We start from the raw sequence: 22,355 nt of genomic DNA, 5'->3' as shown, positions 1-22,355 counted from the left end.
TTGATGTAGAAAATAGGGATTATCAGGGAAAAGCTGGCTGTGCTTTTTATGTCCATCTACAAGAAGTTTCTCATTCCCTGCCTTCACCCTGAGGCTCTGCATGCTCAGGGTGGTGGTTACACCTCTTCTCTTCCTGGGAACTAGTTATGGATAGGATTATAGAATAGTTTGAGTTGGAAGGGACCTTAAAGATCATCCAGTTCCAACCCCCCTGCCATGGGCAGGGATGTCCCATTAGATCAGGAATGATTGGTGTTTGGGTACCAGTGGTTACCCACTTATCTGAGCTGGTTTTTATGGTGTTAGGGATGCTTTGGGGACACTGGGAGGATGTCAACTGTGTCACTGGAGGGACTGGGAGCCCCGCAACCCGTTGACATCCCATGAGAGCATTGGAATCAGTTATGGGTGGAATGATCAGTTATGGATGGAACGATGAGTGATTTGGGAAGAGCTGTGTTTTGTGGTGTTAGGGATGCTTTGGGGACACTGGGAGGACCCCAGTTGTGCCAGAGACAGGAACAGGGAGAGGGGGACACGCGGGGACCAGATGGGATGAGATGGGGTGAAGGACAGGGGACCAGGGGACACACGGGGACCAGATGAAAGGGGCTGAGGGACACGTGGGGACCGGGTGGGGACACACGGGGACAGTGCTGGAAGGTGTCTGCTGTGGGATGGGGGGCAGGGGGTGTCCCGGGGGCGCCATCCTTAACTGGGATCGGGACAATAGAGCCGGGGACGGGCAATAGAGCCCGCCCCGTCCCCTCCCTCCACCGCTGACATCAGAGCCGGGGGGGAAGGAGGAGGAGGAAGAGGAGGAGGAGGGAGGAGGAGGAGGAAGAAGAGGAGGAGGAGGAGGAAGGGGGGAGGAGGAGGAGGAGGAAGGGGGGAGGAGGAGGAGGAAGGGGGGAGGAGGAGGAGGGAGGAGGAAGAGGAGGAGGAGGAGGGAGGAGGAAGAGGAGGAGGAGGGAGGAGGAAGAGGAAGAGGAGGAGGAGGGAGGAGGAAGAAGAGGAGGAGGAGAAGGGAGGAAGAAGAGGAGGAGGAGGAAGAAGAGGAGGAGGAGGAGGAGGAAGAGGAGGAGGAGGAGGAAGAGGAGGAGGAGGAGGAGGAAGAGGAGGAGGAGGAGGAGGAGGAGGAGGAAGAGGAGGAGGAGGAGGAGGAAGAGGAGGAGGAAGAAGAGGAGGAGGAGGGAGGAGGAAGAAGAGGAGGAGGAGGGAGGAGGAAGAAGAGGAGGAGGAGGGAGGAGGAAGAAGAGGAGGAGGAGGGAGGAGGAAGAAGAGGAGGAGGAGGGAGGAGGAAGAAGGGGAGGAGGAAGAGTAAGGGGGGGGAGGAGGAAGAGTAAGGGGGGGGGAGGAGGAAGAGTAAGAGGGAGGGGGGAGGAGGAAGAGTAAGAGGAGGGAGGAGGAGGAAGAGGAGGAGAGGAAGAAGAGGTAAGGAGGAGGAAAAGGAGGGAGGGAGGACTAAGAAGAGAAGGAGAGAGAGGGAGGAGGAAGGAGGGGAGGAGGAGGGAGGTAGAAAAGAGGAGGAGGAGGAGAAAGAGGAGGAGAGAGGGAGGAGGAGGGGGAGGAGGAAAGAGGAGGAAGAAGGGGAGGAGAAGGGGGGGCGGAGGAGGAGGCAAAGGGGGAGGAGGCAAGAGGGGCGGGGGGGGAGTGTAGGAGGAGGAAGAGGAGGAAGAGGAGGAGGAGCCGGCGCCGCTGCGGAGCGCTCGGTCTCGTCGGGGCCCGGGGCGCACGGGGGGCGGCGGCGGCGGCGCTGCTGCTGCTGCTGCTTCTCCCCCGACCCCGGCTCCCCCCCTCGGGCGCTCCCGCAGCCCCCGCCATGTTGTCCGGGGCGCCCCCCCCCCCCGCGCCGCCGCCGCCCCCCCCCCGCGGGGCTCCCCCCGCCGCTGCCCCCCCCGCCGCCGCCCGCCGCCCCCCCGCCCGGCAAGGGGGGGCTGCTGGTCCGCAAAAACGCCATCACGGACGACTACAAGGTCACCACGCAGGTGCTGGGGCTGGGCATCAACGGGAAAGTTTTGGAGATCTTCAGCAAGAAGAGCGGCGAGAAGTTCGCTCTCAAGGTGATTGTGGGGGGGGGGCGGAACGGAGAGAGGAGGAACCGGGGTGGGGGACACGGGGGGGTGAGACGGAGGGGTGATGGGGGGACACTGGGGGACCGGAAACCGGGTAGGGATGGGGGGGGGATGGGGGGGGGACGACGACATGGGGACACTTGGGGACCCGACACCGAGATGGGATGGGGGAGGATGGAGGGGGACGCGGGGATGGGACAGTCAGGGATTTGGGGGACACACACGGGGACTGGGTAGCAACAGGACAGGCGGGGATGGGGGGAACATGGGGAAGGGTGGGGGGACACTTGGGGACCAGGCAGGCAGGGATGTGGGGGGGGACACGGGGATGGGATGGGGGGAGGATGGAGGGGGACACTTGGGGACCAGGCAGGCAGGGTTGGGGGGGGACACGGGGATGGGATGGGGGGAGGATGGAGGGGGACACTTGGGGACCAAGCAGGCAGGGATGTGGGGGACATGGGGATGGGATGGGAGAGGATGGAGGGGGACACTTGGGGACCAGACACTAGGCAGGGATGGGGGGGGAGACGGGAATGGGATGGGGGGAGGATGGAGGGGGACACTTGGGGACCAGGCAGGCAGGGTTGGGGGGGACACGGGGATGGGATGGGGGAGGATGGAGGGGGACACTTGGGGACCAGACACTAGGCAGGGATGTGGGGGGGCACGGGGATGGGATGGGGGGAGGATGGAGGGGGACACTTGGGGACCAGGCAGGCAGGGATGTGGGGGACACAGGGATGGGATGTGGGGGGGCAGATATGGGGACCAGGCAGGCAGGTATAGGGGACACATAGGGATGAGACAGGGGGGTTGATGGGGAGGCATTTGGGGGCACTTGGGGACCCGACACTGGGCAAGGATGAGCGGGGGTGACATGGGGACTGGACAGGAGGGGCTTGGGGGGCGACATGGCAATTGGACACTGTTGTCTCCAGGCTGTGTGGGCAGCAGGCGCTGCCTGACAGTGTTGGAAGATGTGAGCTGGGACAGGGGGGTTGTCCTGGGCGTGGGAAAACCAGGAGTGACAGCCCAGACCAGAGCAGGACAATGGAGCTGGCTGCCCCACCTGCCATGCTTCCATGTGGTTTTTTTCCACTCCTTAAGAGCACCCAGGTGTTGCTTTCCAGCTTTCTGATGTGAAATGAAGTGAATTGACATCTTAGTAGCCCAGTCAGGGGTTCCAGAGCAGAGAGGAACCCTTGGTCTGGCCGGTGTCACCCTGCAGGCTTTGTTTGCATCCCGAAATGCGGGGTTCCCTGCATGGAGCCGCTCGTAGGCAAAGCCTGAGTGTCCCTGTTTGGTGGCATCACCCCGTGAGGTTTGCATCCTCCAACATGGGGCTCCCTCGCTTGTAGCACTTCGTGTAAGGGCAGGCAGTGCCCGCGTGTCCCTGTTTGCTCTCCTGGCTCCAGTTGTACCGAGCGGTGTGTGATCTGTTGTCCAGCAGGGAACATTTTAGCGGCGTTAATGTTTTCCTCCTTATCCATCACCTGCTTCTGTTTGAAGGGCATGTGGATAAATAGTGACTGTAAAGGTGTATTTTAGCGCACAGTGGGTGATGCGACGCTTTCCTTGTTTTCCAAAGAGGATTTTTTGAGCAAAGGGAGGAGTGTGTCTCCCTGCTGGAGAGACTTTGAGAAGTTTGAATGGATTCACGCCACGCCAAGCCGGGTGACGTCGGTGCAGGCAGTCTGCTCGGCGGGAGCGCCGTGTTCTCTAGCATCGATGTAATTTGCGCCCACACATGAGCTGTTCCAACCCTCGGCGTTACCCTGAGAACAGGGAAGGCTGGAAAAAAACCTACCTGGATCCCTAACCCCCACCTCTCCTGTTTTTAGAGCTGCTCATCTGTTGGTATCTGGGATTCCTAACGAGAATGAATGAATGAATGAATGAATGAACAAGTGTCCCTGCCCGTGGAAGAGGGGTTGGAACTGGATGACCTTTAAAGTCCCTTCGAACCCAAACCATTCCATGATTCTATAGATCATAGGATCGTAGAATCGCTAGGCTGGAAAAGACCTTTGAGATCATTGAGTCCTATGATTTGGAGACACAAGTTGTGCCTGAGGGCGGTGGGGTCAGCAAGGGACACCTGGCTCAGTTAAGGAAGGGGGACTCAGTTAAACAATGAAAGTTTAACTTTTCCTTCAGAAAAGCAGGCGTTTCTCATGAGTTGTACTCCAAGATGACATGTATTGTCATCTCGGTGGGTTGGGAATTAGCGAAATCCTCTTCTGTTTTGACAGTTGAGCTCCTCCTCACTTCTGCAGTTGACTCGAGTGTTTAGAGTGCAGATTCCAGCACTTCCCTTTTGCAGCCCTGAAAGGGGAAGGACAGCAGAGGAGACCAAACGCTGGTGGTTCCTCTCTGCCCAGCGTGGGTAGGGCGGTTGGGACCTGGGGTTGGTGCTGTTACCCTGCGTGCCCCAGGGTGCAGTGCTGGGGGTCGGGGTCGCCTGCCTTGCATTGTGCTGGTTTCTTGGCCGTGTTAGAAGCATCTTGGAGCACAGGAATGTAGAAGGATGGTGCAGAGCGTCTGTGGAGGGTGAGTTATGTTCAGTGCTGAATCTCTGTTCTGGAAGAGCGTTGGTTGTCTTCCCTCTGTCTCCTGCCTCGGCCTCTTCACGTGTCCGTTCCAGAAAGAGTTCAGCTGAGTGGTTGGATGCATCTCCGGCTTTTCAAAGAGTGGTACAGCTGCTACTGGAAGTGATTCCTTCCAGCCTCTTACTACGCTGGGATTTTAGGCTCTTGGACAAGCTGGTTATCTTGGACTGGATGATCTTAGAGGTCTTTCCCAACCTTAATGATTCTGTGGTGTGCATGTGGATTTCCCGGTGGGTGTGAGCTCCACGTTTGGGCTCTTGGGTTATTACATTTGGATTGAATTGCTGAGGTGGGGGTGACAGCCCTAGGTGCGATGCGTGCTGACTTCATCCCCTCCACAGCTGGGATAACATCTCCATGAGAGACCTTCGTGGAGGTATTTGTATCCGAATTACTCACAGGCTGCATCAATGTGGAAAGATGACCTAAAGCAGGATCTGCAGAAGTGATCGCATCGCTTTGTCATGTTTCAGATGATGCTTAAAAGAATCCTGGTGGCCCATCGCCAGAAGCCACAGCTGAAGTCTCTCTGTGCTGCCGGCTTTGGTTGTGCAGCAAACCTTTCCATTTGGAACGTTGCTCCTTTACATTTACTATTCCAAAATCTTGTATAGTGAGGCAATCCTCCACTGGAGGGAAACCATTGTGCCTCTCCTCGATATTAACGGTGTCTTCTGGTTAAACTGGGCTTCCTCTTGGGTCATGAGCATCTATTATGTTGTTAAACCTCTTTCTCCCAAGCTGAGAGATGCAGTTAGGTTAGGGCTCCGCTGAGAGTCACTTTACATATGAGAACTTCTCTGTGCTCTGGGAGAGTTTGAGCTTGGAGACACCGTTCCAGCAGCAGTGCAAATGTTACAGCCGATTTTCTCCTCCTTCCAGAGCAACGGTCCATGGCAGAAACGCATCATTAAATAAAACAGTGCTGTGTGTGAGTTAGCAGATGGCAGTTTTATTTCCTGTCGCCTATACCTAGATGAAAACAGGAGATAGTCCTTTGCTTTTTTTTATCCGTGATTATTTATTTTGCTAGTTTCCCATCCCTAATTTTACTTCATTTTATCACACCGAGCAATAGCTGGAGCGTGACATCCCTGAATTGTCCAGGGGGAAGGATTCCACCAATGGTCCCTGTCACCCATGACTTGACCCTGTTTGATGCGTGTTGATTTACTGCGGGGTGGAGGCATAAAGTCTGTGGAGAGGTGATAAATGGAACTGAAACGCAGGGTCTTGGTGGTTTCTTGCTCCTTTCTTCCTTGTGCCTTGGTGTGATTTATGATGAGGCAAAATTAGGCTTGTAACTTCAGTGGAGCTGGCTGTATGTAGGTCACAGCTGACCTGACTTGGCGTTGGTCGTTGTGGTCAGGCTGTTGGCATTAGTGACGCAGCCTGCGATTCTGGGGCTGCGACCGAGGTCTGGCTCGCCGACTGCAAATTCCGCTTTTAAGAGTAATATTGAGGCAAGATCCTGGGTTGATGGCTAGATCTTACCTGTGATTTCCTCACTGAATTAAGCCAGACAGTAGAGCAGGGACCGGTAATAGCGGAAGGTGTTGCTTGATGGAGCTCTTGGCGGAGCAGGTTTCTTCTAAAACAAATGAATGAACCTCACTCCTAGCCCTAACTTCAAAGCAGGAAATCCTTGCCTGGGCTGGTGAGCTTGGAAGAGCTTTGTAGGGCTGTGGAGACTGAAGAGGTTCTGGAGCATCCTTGGTGCTTCGGGGCATGTTTGCAAAATACTGTCTCACTCTCGGCCTCATCAGATAGTCCATGAGTGATGGTTCCTCTGATGGAGGAGGAAGGAGCCCAGTACTTCTGCAGGTTATCAGTCTTGTAAGATGCCGGGTGTGGGAATAGGGCAGGCATCTGATATAGAATCATGGAATGATTTGTGTTGGAAGGGTCCTTAAAGCCCACCCAGTTCCACCACTCTGCCATGGGCAGGGACACCTCCCACTGGATCAGGGGCTCCAAGCCCCATCCAACCTGGCCTTGAACCCCTCCAGGGATGGGGCAGCCACCACTGCTCTGGGCAACCTGTTCCAGGGTCTCCCCACGCTCACAGAAAACATTTCTTCCTAAGAAGAAATAACTGAGCAGCTCTGTGGATGAGTGTGTTTGTGTAGCTGGTGGCCTTGTGCTCTCTCTGCCATCATGGCTTTGGTTTACACGGTCATTTATCAGAGCGATAATGCCTCCTATTTCCTGTAGCTTCTTACAGCTTCATTTCAGATCAAATACTTTGTCCTCCAGAAAATCCATCTGGGAAAATAACCCCTTATTGAGGGAGGAGATGAAGATCCTGGCGTCATGCTCCTAGAAAACATCTCACTGTGTGTTTGCTGTACTTCTTCTCTCTCACTGAGGGGGATTTTTTTAATTTTAAACTCTACCCTGTATTTTATAGAACCAGAAATACTTTTGCTCTCGCCTTCTGTGCAAGCCGTGGTTGAAAAGCTGTGGAAAATGTAGTGACATCACTGGGAATTTTCCAAGGCAGAGGTTTATTATCTCGTTGACCAAAGGAGTCTACTGACTTGGGGATGGAGTTTGTTTAAGCAGTTTGGGGTTTGCTGTAGTCTCTTCCAAGTACTTTGTGTTCTGAGCAGTCGTAGGTCTTGGAAATGAATATTGATGTTTTCTGCGTTTTCAGAGGTGAGGAACTGAGATGTCGTTATTTGCTGATGGTCTTGTAGCCCGTCAGAAAGACCAGGTGTAAGGGCTGAGCTGCTTGGTCCAGGATGACTCATGGAATCATAGAATAATTTGGGTTGGAAGTGACCTCAAAGCCCATCCAGTCCCACCCCTGCCATGGGCAGGGACACCTCCCACTGGATCAGGGGCTCCCAGCCCCATCCAACCTGGCCTTGAACCCCTCCTCATAGGGGAGATACTCTTCCCGTGCAGCTAGTCCTGCAGGATAAAAATACAGCTGCTGTGTGTGTGATTTAATGGCCAAATAGCCAGGTTAAATGATTATTTCTTCATTCTCAGTGTGCTTCTGCTGGCCTTTGGCGAGGTTTTTGCCATCTGCCAGCGCACGTGTTGGGAAATCCCGATGTACAGGATGGTGCTGGGCTGCGGGGATGCTGGTTGTGCCTCCAGGAGCAGGAGAGCAGGCTCTGAGCTTTGTCAGACACACGCTGCCTGTTGTAAAGCATTTAAAATGGTGTATAAATCATAATTTGAAGCTGTGTGGACTGAGAGCCAGGTCTCCTCGTGCGTTTGCATGGCAATAGGTAGGCACAGGTGATGAAAACTCCCACAAAGTCCTGCCTGGGAAGCCTGAAAGAGTGAGTCGGTGACTTCTCTCTTCCCAGAAACCTCTAGGATGTGCTCTGGGGTCTGATGGGATGAATTCCTGAGAGGCGGTGTGGGGTTTGCAGGGTAGTGTGGTTATGTGGGAGGCATCCAGAGGAGCGGCTGGGTCGGAAGCAGACGTTTTGCGGTCCCTGCGGCACAGGGAGCAGCGTGACTCTGGGTTTGGCATCTCCTGAGCCTTCCTGGTGGGCTCATGTGCCCCACACCAGGGTGGTCTGAGGGCTTTGTTGCAGAGGGAGTAGGTGATGCTGTTTCGAAACTCATCCCTTTGCTGGAGCTTGCACTGTCTGTTGATAAACTGAGAGGAAAAAGTCTTTTTCCCCTACTAGCTCGGAATGTAACCGGCTTCCCGACCTGCAGCCGGCCCTTGCTCAGCCGCCCGCTGCAGGAGTCGGGCTCCTCTCCAAGCACAACTGGCCCCGCGCGTCTGGCCTCAAGTTGCAGCATTCAGGCAGCATGACCTCACCTCCTGGTTTCCAAGAATAACGCGCTGCCTCCCCTCCGCTGCGCCGGGGCAGTCTGCATGGGCGAGGGCGGCTGCCGCAGCCCGGAACAGGCTGGCTTGTGTGGGACCCTCCTTCTCCAGATGCCCCAGGTCTGCCCCGTGCTCAGCTCCTCTCCCCTTCATGGGCAGGGGAGCAGGCAGAAGCTGGAGGGGGCTTCAGACCCGAAAGGAGGTCCAGGAAAGCTCAGGAGGAGCTCCTGATCAGGGAGGGCAGAGATAGGACAAGGGGAATGGTTTTGAGCCGAAAGAGGGGAGATTGAGACGAGATCTTGGGCAGAAATGTTTTCCTGTGAGGGTAGGAAGCCCCTGGCCCAGGTTGCCCAGAGCAGTGGTGGCTGCCCCATCCCTGGAGGGGTTCAAGGCCAGGTTGGATGGGGCTTGGAGCCCCTGATGCAGTGGGAGATGCCCCTGCCCGTGGCATAGATCTAGATAGGCTTTGAGATCCCTTCTAACCCAAACCATTCTGTGATTCGATGACCTAGCTGAGCTTGTAGAATTATTTTGTGGGAGTGAAGGTCTGGGGAGGTGGATCCATGAGGACCAGAGCGTTCCTACCACCAAAGGCTGGCACAGAAACACAGCTTTACCTGGTTGTTCTCCGAGACGCCTGTTTTGAGCCTGGGCAGTTGTGTTGAGTCAGTGTTTCAGTTGAGCATCACTGTCTTTTCTGGTAATGAAACTTCCAGTATCCACTGCCATCAGCCCCCATCCCCTCTGTGGATGCCCCTCATCTTTCTTGGCTGCAGGATGCTAAAATAGCTGTTTCTTTCAGCTCTGGCTGGCACGAGGACTGTGTGCGTGACCAGTGCCTGGCAGCTCGTTTTGGAGAGGGCTGTCTGCTGCCGATTCCCCTACGAAGATGGATGGGGAGCAGCGCACAGGGGTTAGAGCAGGGCATGCAAGAGCAAGTCTGAATGCAGAGAGCCTTAGCAGCCTTTTAAGCTGTTGTTTCTTTGTACCTCGTGGCTGAGTCATTTCAAAGATTTCAGCCTTTTAAGATTTTACCAATTTGAGGTAGGGATTAAAAGAGGCCAGCAGGTTTAATGGTTGCATTAAATCGCTGTTCCCTTCATGGCCTCGGGAAGGGACTAGTGAGTGAGTGCTGATAGATCCCCCTGACCTGAGAGGACCCGTAACACGAGCTTTACTGGAGAAGAGAAGGCTTGGGGAGGACCTTAGAGAAGTTCTAGCATGGAAAGGGGCTCCAGGAAAGCTTGGGAGGGGCTCTGGATCAGGGAGCATGGGGATAGGATGACAGAGAATGGTTTTCAGCTGAAAGAGGGGAGATTGAGGTGAGATCTGGGGAAGAAATGTTTTGCTGTGAGGGTGGGGAGGCCCTGGCCCAGGTTGCCCAGAGCAGGGGTGGCTGCCCCATCCCTGGAGGGGTTCAAGGCCAGGTTGGATGGGGCTTGGAGCCCCTGATCCAGTGGGAGGTGTCCCTGCCCATGGTAGGGGGTGGGACTGGGTGGGCTTTGAGGTCGTTTTCAACTCAAACCATTCCATAGTTCTATGCTGCGAACTGCAGAAGTGTCACTTGGAGGATGCTGGGGTGGTACGTGCTCTCAGGAGGGGGATACAGGATGGGGTACCAGCGTGGCTCCTCTCTGAGCACTGCTGGGAGCACGTGGAGCTCCACTGTGGCTTTGTCTTTGGTCTGATACTGTTGGAGAGGACTACAGTGTCTTCCTATGAATGAGGGAGCTGCATTGGCATCCTGCACTGCTGTGACAACGTGTGCTCTCCCAGCGGAGAGGGCAGGTGAGCACCTTGGCTCAAGCACTTTGCAGCTGGCACAGCGTTTGCCGTCATATGTAATGAGATTATTTAAGCTGCTGGCGTCAAAGGCTGCGTGTGATCATGTGCCTGGCTGTTCAGTGAGCTCTAGCCTAAACTAGAGATAAAGTTCAAAACGCAAGCCCAGATCTGAATGTTCCTGGGGCGCCCAGCCAGGCTGGGACTTTGCAGCTCTGCTCTTGTTAGTTATCGTTACCTGGTTTGGGACGTAGCTTTGGGATCGGCGGTGGGATGGACTGGCTTCTTCCATCATCAGAATTAATTTTAATGCCTGGCTTTGTGTGCCCTGGTTGCAGCCAGGTCCTCTGGATGACCCTTTTGAGTTCAATGTCCAGAAGAGGGGGGTAAATTGGACTTGGGGACGTTGTTGTGAGTGGACAGGATAAATCTGCGTCACAGCAGGTTGGGACTCTGCACTGCCTCTATTCCAAGGGCTGCAGCACCTCCTGGGTTTCTATGGGGCAGATAGGGATGGGAGCATCTTCTACTGAGCATTGAGAAACAGAGCAGCTGCTCTCCCTGTCCTCCCAGCATCCTCTGGCCCCGGTACACGGCACCGAGCTGGGGCAGCCTCTCAAGGTGCCTCGAACCTCCTGCCAAATGTGTATTTTCAGGGACATGCGGCTGGAACACAAGCTGGGGCTGCTGTGGAAATCTGGCATCGCCTCCATCCCGTCAGCCTGCAATTCCAGTAGCTACAGCTCATCGCTTCTCGCGCCCGTAGGTGCGGGAGGGAGGGAGCTGGGTCCGAGCGGGGCTGCTCAGAAATGGGAATGGCATCCCGGGTATCTCAGCTGGGCTAAGGGGGGGGAAGCAGATGAAATTGGATCCAGCCAAACCAGAAGCTGTGCGTGCGATCCTCAGCCTACTTTAAATAAATAAATAAATGGAAAGGGGGAGCTGGGATATGTTTTCATTTTCAGTAGTAATGACAGCCTTATTGCATCTACCAGCTCAGTGTTTAAGACCAATTTTAACATGCTGTATCTTGGACTCGCTTTGAGAAACCTGGTTTAGTGGGGGCTGATCGGGTTCATTTGACGGAGAAGGGGAGGAACATCTTCTGTCACAGGCTTACCAGGCTGGTGAAGAGGGCTTTAATGGTTTTCAGATGGAAGAGGGGAGATTGAGATGAGATCCTAGGAAGAAATGTTTTGCTGTGAGGGTGGGGAGGCCCTGGCCCAGGTTGCCCAGAGCAGTGGTGGCTGCCCCATCCCTGGAGGGGTTCAGGGCCAGGTTGGATGGGGCTTGGAGCCCCTGATCCAGTGGGAGGTGTCCCTGCCCATGGCAGGGGGTGGGACTGGGTGGGCTTTGAGGTTGCCTCTACTGGCCTCCTCCTGCCAGCCCGCTTCCCTCCAGGCTCTGGTGTGACTCTCTCTTCCTCTTCAACCATTTTGCAACCTTGCTGCCCGTTGCGCTGGGCCAGCTGTGAGGAAAACCCCAGCGGTCTTGCATAAGTGGCTCTGCTGCCGTGCTGGGAAGGGTGGGCTTGCCGGGAAGTTTAAACTCATTTTGTGTCCTGGAAGTCACTGGAGCTGCGAATCCAGTATTTTCAGGCGAGTGTCTCCCAGGCCATGAGCAGACCAGTGCCAATGGAGAGCCGAGGCTATTTTGGGAGCCTGGGTGCACTGCAGCCCTCGGCCAGCAGCTTCCCGGATGCTGGGATGGACATCATCCCCCTTGCTGGCCTAGGAGCTCGGCAGACGCTTGCTGAAGCCTTTGCTTTTGTTCTCAGTGCTTTTCCCTGCAAGGAATGACCCTGTTCCCAATGTGAGGGTCCGTGTGTTCATGTTGGAGCAGGATGGCCGATGCCTCCCTTCCTGTCTCCCCTCCTGCCCTGCTTATTCTGCTTTGGGGAAGAATCTCCCAGTGTCTCCTGTTGTTAGGAAAAGGCATTGGGAATGAGCAGGTCCCTGCCAGGATGCGAGATGCTCTGGGGGTGGTGGGATTCAGCTGGGAAGCACTCCAGGTCCTGGGGATTTTGGAATTGTCCTGGTGCTCTGGTTCCCCATCTCCTTGCGACTGGAGGAGGCGACCAGCCCAGCCTCGGGTGCACAGTGTTAGAGATGCAGGTGCTAGGCTGATGAAGCCTGGGTGAGTAAGATGCTGAGGAGTTTATGAACGGATCGAAATATGGTCTTTGCACGCTGCTGAGCAGCAGCTCTGGTCTTTCCCGGGTGGCTGCAGCGTGAGGAGCTGCTGCCTGGGGGCTCTGGAGCAGCTCTGTGGCTCACACCCTCTGCCGCAGTCTGGAGGAGCTCATGGGAGACAATGTCATTCCCCGTGTGCCTCAATATGCAGAGCCTCTGGCTGATATTCCTATTTCTGGGCTGTACCTTAAGCATCTGCAGGGCAGGGAGGGCTCTCATCCCATGAGGTCCAGCTAACAAGAGCAAGGAGAGCTTTCTGGCAGCTCTCAGTGTAGCTGGTTAACTCAGTTTTGCCAGGCTCTCGCGGTCAGGATTTCTCTGCCTGGGGGGTCAGGCACCTCTGGCTTTTACCCAACATCCTTTTTACGTTTCTTTCTCCCCAGAGACTACAGTGAAACAACCAGGCAAGCGTCACTGGAAAGGAGGGCTCACTGAAAGGAGGGTTCGTCTGGGGTGTTGTGGTGATGTCTGAGGGGTTTTAGTGACTTAACTCCTAACCAGCAATGAATCATAGAGTGGTTTGGGTCAGAAGGGACCTCAAAGCCCATCCAGTTCCACCCCTGCCACGGGCAGGGACGCCTCCCACTGGATCAGGGGCTCCAAGCCCCATCCACCCTGGCAATGTTCGCGTCGCTGCTTACCAGTGCTCTCCAGTCTGTGGCGGGGGCTGCTCGGGGAAGCCTGGGGGCTGCTGGGCGAGCGAGCAAGCCACACAAAGGCTGCCCTGTCCTCTCTGCGGCTCCCTCAAGCCCTAAGCCGTTTTCCTGAATAACTGGGATTGAAAAAGCTTAAATCGATACAAAGCAGGACCTGGGAGCCCCTGGCCAGCCTGGAGAGAGCAGCTCCCCCCTGCCCACCCCGGGCTGCCTCTGCTCCTGGGAGGGTGAGCTGGGATCTGTAGGGCTCTCTATTAGGTGAGGGTTCTTTTTGAAGGCTGATTGAGTCCAATCATTCCCATCAAACACTAAACCATGTCCCTCAGCACCTCCTCCGTCTGTCCCTTGAACCCCTCCAGGGAAGGGGACTCAAGTAGCTGTGGAAATAGAGGGTTTTGTTTAAATGTCCCTGCTTTTATCCTCTTCTCTCCTTTCCAGTCTAATCTAATGAGCAAAACGTGTCCAAAGCGCTTGCTGTCTGTTGTATTTGTTAAGAAATCAAGGTGCCTGGTGTCTGTGGGGTACTGGGCATCTGTGAGAGGATCAGTGAACGCTTGTGTGGTTTGCTGTGGATTGAAAAGATGCACATGCATAAAACCTCTGCTATTTGCTCCTTACTCTGTGCTGTTTTCTCTTGGGCAGGATCTCTTTTACTGGTTTCCCAGAGCAGTGGTGGCTGCCCCATCCCTGGAGGGGATCGAGGCCAGGTTGGATGGGGCTTGGAGCCCCTGATCCAGTGGGAGGTGTCCCTGCCCACGCAGGGGGTGGAACTGGGTGAGCTTTGAGGTCTCTTCCAAGCATATGAATCCATGATTCGTGGGAGCAGCCTTCAGAGAGTGGCATTGCCTTCTCAGTAACACCACGGGGGTGAAGGTTGCTCTTCTGATGGTGTTTTTGGAGGTGTCTGCACCCAGACACTTCATGATGAGTTTTGCGTGGTTGTTGGCTGAGGTATTTGAGGTTACGATGCCGTGCGGGATGCTGGTGGTCTGGGCTCCAGCTGGGCTTCACCAGACCTCCTGCTGCCAACAGGAGCCGCGGAGGCTCGCGGGGCTGCCGCAAGCCTGGAGGGAGCTAATAATAACCACCGTGTCCTGAAAGCTTTAATGAAGTGCCAGCAGGATGCAAAGAAGGGCTTTTTAAATAGAAACACAACTGTGTTTTCCTCCCAGCTGAAGGAGTCTCAGGATGGCTGGTGTGGAGGGAAGGGGGGCTGGTGGAGGAAGAACCCCCAAGGGTCTGAGCTCCCTGGGCTTGTAGGGTGGCAAGAGGCTCTTGGCTTCCCATTACATTGCTCCAAAGTCGAGGATTTCGCCTAAAACACCAACAGCCGTGGTGGGAAAAGGGGAGCGTGTGACCATAGATGGTGTTGGGTCCCAAGTCTGGAGTTTTGTTTGGCTCCTAGCCCGGGTCTGTCCATCACAAGTAGGTGGTCCCACCAGCTCTTCTGCATGTCCTGTTAGGTGATGGGGATGGGAGGAGGAGGAGAGCAGCTTATGGTGCCAGGACAGCCTCGCTGAGGCAGGGGCGGGTGCAGCAAGCGGTCAGCAGCTCTGCCTGGAGGAGTTTGGGTTAGAGGGTGATGCTGAACAGTTCTTAAATCACCCAGTGGGGTGCAATCCTCCTCTTTCCCCTTGATTTTGTTGTTAGCATCCCTTCTCATTGCCCACCTCGCTGTGGGTCAACTGCAGCAGCCCCACTCCCTGCCCCACGTGTGCCAGCGCACCATCCACCCCGTGCATCCCTGGAGGTGGGTTTGTGCATCCAGCTGCATCGGAGCTGGCTGCACTGGAGGTTTTATATCCATTTTACAGCGTGAGAGGTGGATGGAGCGCTGCTGGGAGGAGGGTGGCTGGTGGCTGTGGGGCCCCTGCCTTGCCGAGCACCCGTGCAGACAAAGGCATGTTACAAAATCCCTGTGTCGCTCCTGTCCTGGCCTTCCCCCTGCACAAACCAAACCCCACTGGCAACAAAAGCAGCGGCCACCCAGCGCGGGAGCTGTTTATCTTGCACAGGAAAGAGCTGTGGTCCCAGCCCTGAGGTCCTGGCAGCCTCCAGACTGCTTGGGCCATCACGTCTGGTGCAGGTTTGCCCTGTGGGTGCAAGCAGCACGATCCCCTTAGCCTGGCACGGCTCGGGAACCTCCAAGGTTTCATGTCCTGAATCCCAGATGCCAAGGGGATGCTCCTCTCTGCAGCCCTGGCGAAGGCTGAGCTGCTGCCTCCGTGTCCTGCCCCGTGTCACCTGGCACGCGTGGGGCACCACGGCCTCCGACCTCGCTGTGGGGAGATGTTTGCTGTGCTCTGGTGGTGACAAAGCCCACGATGAGGGTGAAACTCCACTAAACAAACAGCCGAGGAAAGGACAGAGTGATGCAAACCGGGCTGTCGTCACCAAGCTTTGAGGACTTGTAAATAAAACCCTCCCCAGGCTTGGCACTGGTGGAGGAAATGTGTCCCAATGCCACAGCGCTTCAGCGCTGGGAGTGGATGGGGCTTCAGGAGCGGTTGGCCTCGATGTAGCTTTGTGTTTTGGTCTTTCTCCTTCTTCTTCTTCTTTAAAGATACGCATTTTAGCATGTATTTCTTTACATTGCTCTAAGATGGCTGTTGAAAGCCAGCAGGCAGGATAGTTGGGCTGGAAGAGGGTGGTGGCCACTAGTCTGTCCCATGACGGGTCCTGCCCAGGAGCTCAGCCCTTGGAAGCTTCATTTTTGGGCAGCGTGTGAGGCCGGAATGCCGGGAAGCGGTGGATGTTTGTGGGGCTTCTGGCAGGGCTTCGTGGCTCCTCTGCTTGCAGGCGTGGGTCTGGATGGTCCGAGCCTCTCCCAGAAATCATTTGCAGCTTAAAAGTTAAGAATTTGGAGATGTAGGTGTGGGCGATCATCCCTGGGCTTGGAGGTAGTGGCAGGGTCAGCCAGGGTTGACTTCAGGATTGCTGTGGGGATGGTGGAGAAAGGGACCTGAGAAGATGCTTTGGGTGCCTGGTGAGTTTGTGGGGTGGGTGGTGAGGGCTGAGCTGATGTGTCTGTCTGACGTGCGAGGGAAAGCCCCCGGCTGTGGTGCAGAGAGCTGCTGCGGGAGGCTCTGTGCTGGGGAGTGAGGGTGCTGGGTGATAAGGGTTTTTTTCAAGCTGTGCCTGCAGGAGGGAAGTGCAAAGGACACAGGTCAGGGCTGAGTTAATGGTTTACCATAGTGTTTACTTATGAATTAATCGCGCCTTCGACTATCAACCACTTCCTATCATAAAAGCCGATATGTGCTCTATTCCGTCACGAGCTCGGCAGCTCTGATAGGAAATCAGGCGAGGGATGGGGCTTGGGGGGCTCGGGAGGAGGAGCTGACCCCGCTCCCCAGCTTTGCAGCGAGGCAGCAGGAAAGGACTTGTGTGTGGAGCAGATCTGCTGGCCCCAGCCGTGTCTCACGTGAAGATAACTGCCCCTCCTGTGGCTTCTTGTTCTCCTTCCTCCCCATTGGATTCACTGGGAGGTCCTGGCCAAGGTGGTGGCTCCATTGCTCCAGCCAGGTCTGCTCCCTGGGACCTTCTGGGATGTCTCCCTGCATGGCAGGCCACGAGGACCTTGCTAACCATCACTAATGCTGGGGCTGATCATGGTTCCTAACACCCTCCTGGGTGTTTTCTGGAGCATCAGCTGAGTCACCAGGGCCTCTTCTGCTGTGCAGGAGAGGAGGATGATATCAAAACAAGAACCTGGGACTGAATGGGCCTCTAATTTTGTTTTTCTCGGATAAATGAAGCTGAAAGTGTTTATTTCTCTTCATTAAACACCATTTCCAGGCTCCTGCTGCTGTTGTGAGTCAGCGGGGATGCTTTGTGCTGCTGCCTCGCTGCCGTTTACCTGCTTTGACTTCTCCCAGGAGTTTTGCAGCCCCCTCCCACCTTCTGCCTTCCTGCCCTGTGCCCTCGTCCCCCGCTGTCCCCAAGGAGTGGCCTTTCCCTTGCCATCCAGGGCTCCTGGGTACCAGCTCTGGAGCTTCATCTCCTTAAAATCAGTTTGCTGAGGATGGTTTTGCTGCTGGAGCTGGTTTTGGGGGGCAGCACCCTGACTGCGCGGGGGGCACAAGCCCCTGGCAGGTGGCTCTGATTTAAGCCCAGGCCTCTCTTCTGCTCTTTGCTTTGTGTGCCTGGAGAGGCTTTTGTTGCAGCCTGAAAAGGCTGAATAGCTGCTGCATCTGTCGTGGGTGAGGAAATGCTCAGCAGAGCCCTACAGAAGGAGGGGCTGTGGGGCAGGGGGGTCCTGAACTTGGTCCCCCCAAAGGGCACAGGAGCTGGCAGCACGCGGGCACCGAGCGTTGTGCAAACGTTGTGGGCGAGCGCGTCCCGGTCCGGCAGGTCTCCTTGTGAAAGCACCGCGCAAGAGCTGCCTCTTCCCTTGCCCTGTTTCCATCCTCCGCCTCGTTGCAAAATCACCCGCAGGTGCAGGGACGAGGCTGCTCGCTCCGACACCTGCATCTGTGAGCGCGTCGGCTGCTCCTGGTGGCGTTTTCACTCGCCCCTCGTGCACTCAGCATCTTCGTGCCTGGGTTATTGCTTGGCTCTGGCCATGTGGTGGGAAAGCTGGCCCGGTGATGACTTCGGGTCTTCCTCCGAGCGCTCCATTAAATCACACTCGGAGAATGTGGCCGAGCAGCTCGAGCCTGTGTGTCACTTGGAGCCTGTGTGTCAGTTCGTGTTTGCTCGGCCTGAATTGCATCTCCAGGCTTGCTCCCCGTTTGCAGCTCTGTCTAATCTGAATCATTCTCTCCTGTTGGGATGCTTTATCCGGCCTCTCCATCTTCCTTGAGGCAAGTGAATGCGGAGAATGACCTTTTGTTCACTGCCTGCGGGGGATGAAGCCACTAACACATGGAGCTGGCTGAGGGGAGACCTCATCGCTCTTCTGCTCCTGGAAAGGAGGTTGTGGAGAGGTGGGTGCTGGGCTCTTCTCCCAGGTAACAAGGGATAGGATAGGAAATGATCACAAGTTGCACTGAGGGGAGGTTTAGATGGGATATTAGGAAAAGTTTCTTGACTGACAGAGTGATGAAGCCCTGGCAGAGGCTGCCCAGGGCACTGGGGGAGTCCATATCCCTGAAGGGGTTCAAAACCCGTGTGGTCATGGCACCTGGGGACATGGTTTAGTCAGCATGATGGTGTTGGGCTGGCAGTTGGTCTTTCCCACCCTTAATGATTCTATGATCCCATCTGTCCAGTTCTGAAGCCTCAGCACCTGAGTGCTGGTGGCACCAGCCAGCATCCCTCCAGAAGGCTGGTGGCTGGAACCATCCTCCTGCCTTGCAAACTGTGAGGCTCTGATGAGCTCCTCTCCATCAGGGTGCAGCAGCTACCCTTCGAAATAGTCACTCTGGTGTGGCAGGCTGGGGCACGCTGCAATTAGGATGCTGTGGGACTCATGCGTGGCTTCTCCTCTGGACAGCATTTCTCCTCTCTGGCTTGCCCTGGGTAAAACAAATGTTAGAGTGAGGCTTTTGCCTGGTCTGTTGGAGCTTAAAGCTCTGTGCCCCATCCCTCAAGGTGTTCAAGGCCGGTTTGGATGGGGCTTGGAGCACCCTGATCCTACTCATGGCAGGGGTTGGAACTGGATGGGCTTTAAGATCCCTTCCAACCAGACCACTCTGATGATGGGGAGGTTCCAGCTGCACGTTTTGTCCTTGCTGCATCGTGATTAAACCGCAAATTTCCCCATGTTTGGTAACACAATTCCTCTTGCAGGCTTTGGGACTCATGATTTTATTTTTCCTCTGTAGCTCATAAACAGAAAAAGAGGAAAGAAGCTTTGCTGCTTCCGTGCCCTTCTGCTGCTTGCTCCCTCTGAACCGTCTCCAGCAGAGGCTGGAGCAGCTTTGGGACTGTGGGACCATTACCTGTGGGCTTTCTGTACTGGCATTAAAGACCAAGAAAAGGCACGCAGGAGATGATCAGCTTCATCCAGGTCCCCCACCGCTGTGCCGTGTTGGGTGGGCGCTGGGGACCGGCAGCGCTGGGGATTTGCCTTCCGGGTGCTGCGAGGTGGGAACAGCATGTGCAGAGCATCCCAGCATCTACAAATGTGTTAAGCAGCTGACACCAGTTGGCAACCAGTTTGCGTGGAAAGATTAGAAGAGTTAAATCCTTTGCAGAGAAACCCTTTATTAGGAAGAAACGCTCCTTACTCTGTGCAAGCCCAGTCAGGGGAACCTGAAGCCCGTATGGGCAGGGGGACCTCTGCTCTGCTCCCCTGCTGGCAACTTGGGAGGGTGACTGTCTTCCTTTCTTGACTTTAGGTTTATTTTTATTGCAGCTTAAGAACAGTTTGTTTTAACCCCCGTGGAGCTGAGGGTTGCTCCTGTGGGTGGCGTGGGGCATGGACACGCTCCTGCGGGTCCTGTTGCAGGAGGTCACCCCAGGCATGGTTGTCACGTAGGCAAGGCACGCAGGGTGTGCTGCTCTGCTGGGAACCAGTGAATCGGGTGCGATCAAAATACACATGGAAATAAAAATACCCTGCCTGCAAGAGCAGCTGGAGCGCCTGGGGGGAGCGTGGAGACAGAGCAAAGAGGGACAGCCCTCAAAAATGAACAGCTCGGTGCTTTATGATGTGCTTCACCTTTAGTTTTCATGGAAATGGCCTGTGGAAGGTGAGTTTTGCTCTCGGACTGGGCTGTTTTGCCAAGCTGAGGAAGCACAGCGTGTTCCCGTGCCTCGCTGAGGGGCTGCCCTGTGTGAGGCTGTGGTGGCACCTACAGCGATAGCAGCGGGACCGTGTCCTTTGGGACCTCCTGCCGCACCAGGGGAGGAGGCAGCTTCCTGCAGGAACCCGCCGTGATTCATGCCCATCATCCCAGGAGGAGGCGGCAGGACTGAATCAGTGGTGCCCGAGGACACGCGCGGGCGAGGGAACGTGAGCGGTTCCAGCCCCCTTGTTTGCTCTGGCATCTTCCTTCCTTCCCCGCACCCACCCATCTTTGCAGCACTTGGCGTGAAGTGATTTGGGGGGGAAATTCAGCTTGACATGCTGCCGAGCTCTTCCAGTCGAGCTGACCCTCGTTTTCGATGCCCGCGGGGAAGCGGCAGGGCTGGCTGGAGCCCCCTCGGTTTGCAGAGTCAGTGCCTGGGGTCGCGTTTGCTGGGTGACAGCAAACAGGGTATTTGCTGCAGACACCCCCATGAGTCCTTTTCTTTTCAGGAGCTGCTTCCAGGGTTTGTCTTTCAAAGGTGAAGAAAAGCCCAGAGCTACTGTTGGAGCCCCAGAGGGGCCTTTGCTGCTAGGGGTTCCCAGGCATGGGGAGCAGGAGTAGGGGCAGAGGCTGCACTGGCTGCTGCGGGGCTGGTTTTGGAGCCCTTAGCTTGATGGTTTTAGTGAAGCTAATGAATGTGTTTAGCTTTGCACTTAACTAATTTCTCTCGCAGCATGGAATGGCTCCTGGGGGAGCTGGGCTGGGCCAAGGCACAGGATGGCAGCAAACGCCATCTGCCGAAGTCTCTGAGGCATCAGGCTGCTGCGAGGGGAGCTGAAAAGCTGAATTCCCTCCCTAATTATGAGGAGGGTGGAGTGGCCCTTTCCCTGCTCTCCCTCCTTTCCATGTTGGTAGGTGCTGCGGTGGGAAGCAGAAATGGGATGATGCTGGGCTCTGGGGTGGCTCAGCTCTTCAGGTTGTCCCCTGGTCCTTGTGGTGTCGAAGGGATGTCTGGATGTGGAGATGCTCTCTGATGAGGAAAGGAGGTTTGGAGACCTGTGCTGGCTGCAGAGCTAACACTTAAAGCACCAAAATGCCATAGAGGGGAACGCCTGTGGCTACTCTGTGTGTGGGGAAGCTGGTTTTGCTCAGAGGCGGTGGCTGAGCCCCCTCCGCGGCGCTGCCCTTGCCCCCTGTCCCGGGGACGCTTGTGTAACCTGGGGATCCGGTTACTGCGGAGCCCGGGCTGCCGGGCTCAGCTGCTGCCCCAGTGCTGGAGCTCGGCGAGGGCGAGCCGGTAGCGCGATGCTTCCCGTCTGAAACAATGAAGAGTTTGATCTCCAAGGAGCCAAACTCTCCAAGGAGCCAGCCCTTCCTTGGAAGGGTAATTGGAGATGAAAAAGCTAAAATGAGAGCAGCCATGGGCTAGAGCATCATCCCTACGAGGACAGGCTGAGGGAGTTGGGGTTGTTCACCTTGGAGAAGAGAAGGAGAAGCTCCAGGGAGACGTTAGAGCAGCTTCCAGTACTGAAAGGGGCTCCAGGAAAGCTGGGGAAGGGCTTTTGATCAGGGAGGGCAGGGATAGGATGAGGGGTTACGGTTTTCAGCTGCAAGAGAGGAATTGAGATGAAATCCTGGGGAGAAGTCAGGACAGGAAGGCTCTGCAGAGGGATTGGGACATGCTGAATCCATGAGCCAAGGCCAGTTGTATGAAGTTCGAGAAGGCCAAGTGTCCTGCACTTGAGTCACAACAACCCCGTGTAGCTCCAGGCTTGGGGAAGAGCGGCTGGAAAGCTGCGTGAGGGAAAAGTACCTGGAGGTGCTGGTCGATAGCAGCTGAATGTGAGCCAGCAGTGGCCCAGGCAGCCAAGAAGGCCACCAGCATCCTGGCTTGGATCAGCCATGGGGTGGCCAGCAGGAGCAGGTAAAGGAATCAGTCCCTGTGCTTGGCACTGGTGAGGCTGCACCTTGCATCCTGGGTTCACTTTTGGACCCCTCACTAAAAGAAATTCCTTGAGGGCTGGAGTGTGTCTGGAGAAGGGAACGGAGCCAGGAAGGGGCTGGAGAACAGGGGTTCTGGAGGAGGCTGAGGGACCCTGAGTTGTTCAGCCTGGTGAAGAGGAGGCTGAGGGGAGACCTCATCACACTCTGCTTCTCCCAGAAAGGAGGTTGTGGTGATGGAGGTGCTGGTCTCTTCTCCCAACTGACAAGTGATAGGATGAGAGGGAATGGTCTGAAGTTGCACAGAGTAGGTTTAAATGGGATATTAAGAAAAATTTCTTCACTGAAAGGGCTGTCAAGCCCTGGCAGAGGCCGCTCAGGGCAGCGGGGGAGTCTCCATCCCTGGAGGGGTCCAAAAACCATGTGGCCGTGGTGCTTTGGGACACGGTTTAGTAGGCACGGTGGGGCTGGGCTGATGATCTTTTCCAGCTGCAACGATTCACGACTCCTGCATCCCCCGCAGGGGTAATGGCCAATCCCCACGCAGCCTCGTCGCCTCTGCCCTTCAGCTCCCCATCGCGCCGCTGTCACCTGCCACCGCGAGCGTTCCCTAAATAGACC

General features: G+C 55.8%; 1 protein-coding gene across 1 annotated transcript in view; it reads left to right on the top strand.

Annotated features, from left to right (window-relative positions):
• Positions 1–1,807: 1,807 nt before the first annotated feature.
• The window catches only part of MAPKAPK2 (MAPK activated protein kinase 2), a 28,607-nt gene continuing 8,059 nt past the window's right edge, over positions 1,808–22,355 (top strand). Inside the window, 2 exon segments of the mRNA XM_069876166.1 lie at positions 1,808–1,879; positions 1,881–2,063. Coding sequence (XP_069732267.1) covers positions 1,823–1,879; positions 1,881–2,063 — 240 coding nt within the window. The 5' untranslated portion in view covers positions 1,808–1,822.

The sequence above is a fragment of the Phaenicophaeus curvirostris genome, chromosome 24 (genome assembly GCF_032191515.1).
Source record: "Phaenicophaeus curvirostris isolate KB17595 chromosome 24, BPBGC_Pcur_1.0, whole genome shotgun sequence".
Taxonomy (NCBI): Eukaryota; Metazoa; Chordata; class Aves; order Cuculiformes; family Cuculidae; genus Phaenicophaeus; species Phaenicophaeus curvirostris.
The sequence above is the reverse complement of the archived record's forward strand: the minus strand, read 5'-3'. Positions and strand labels throughout refer to the sequence as shown.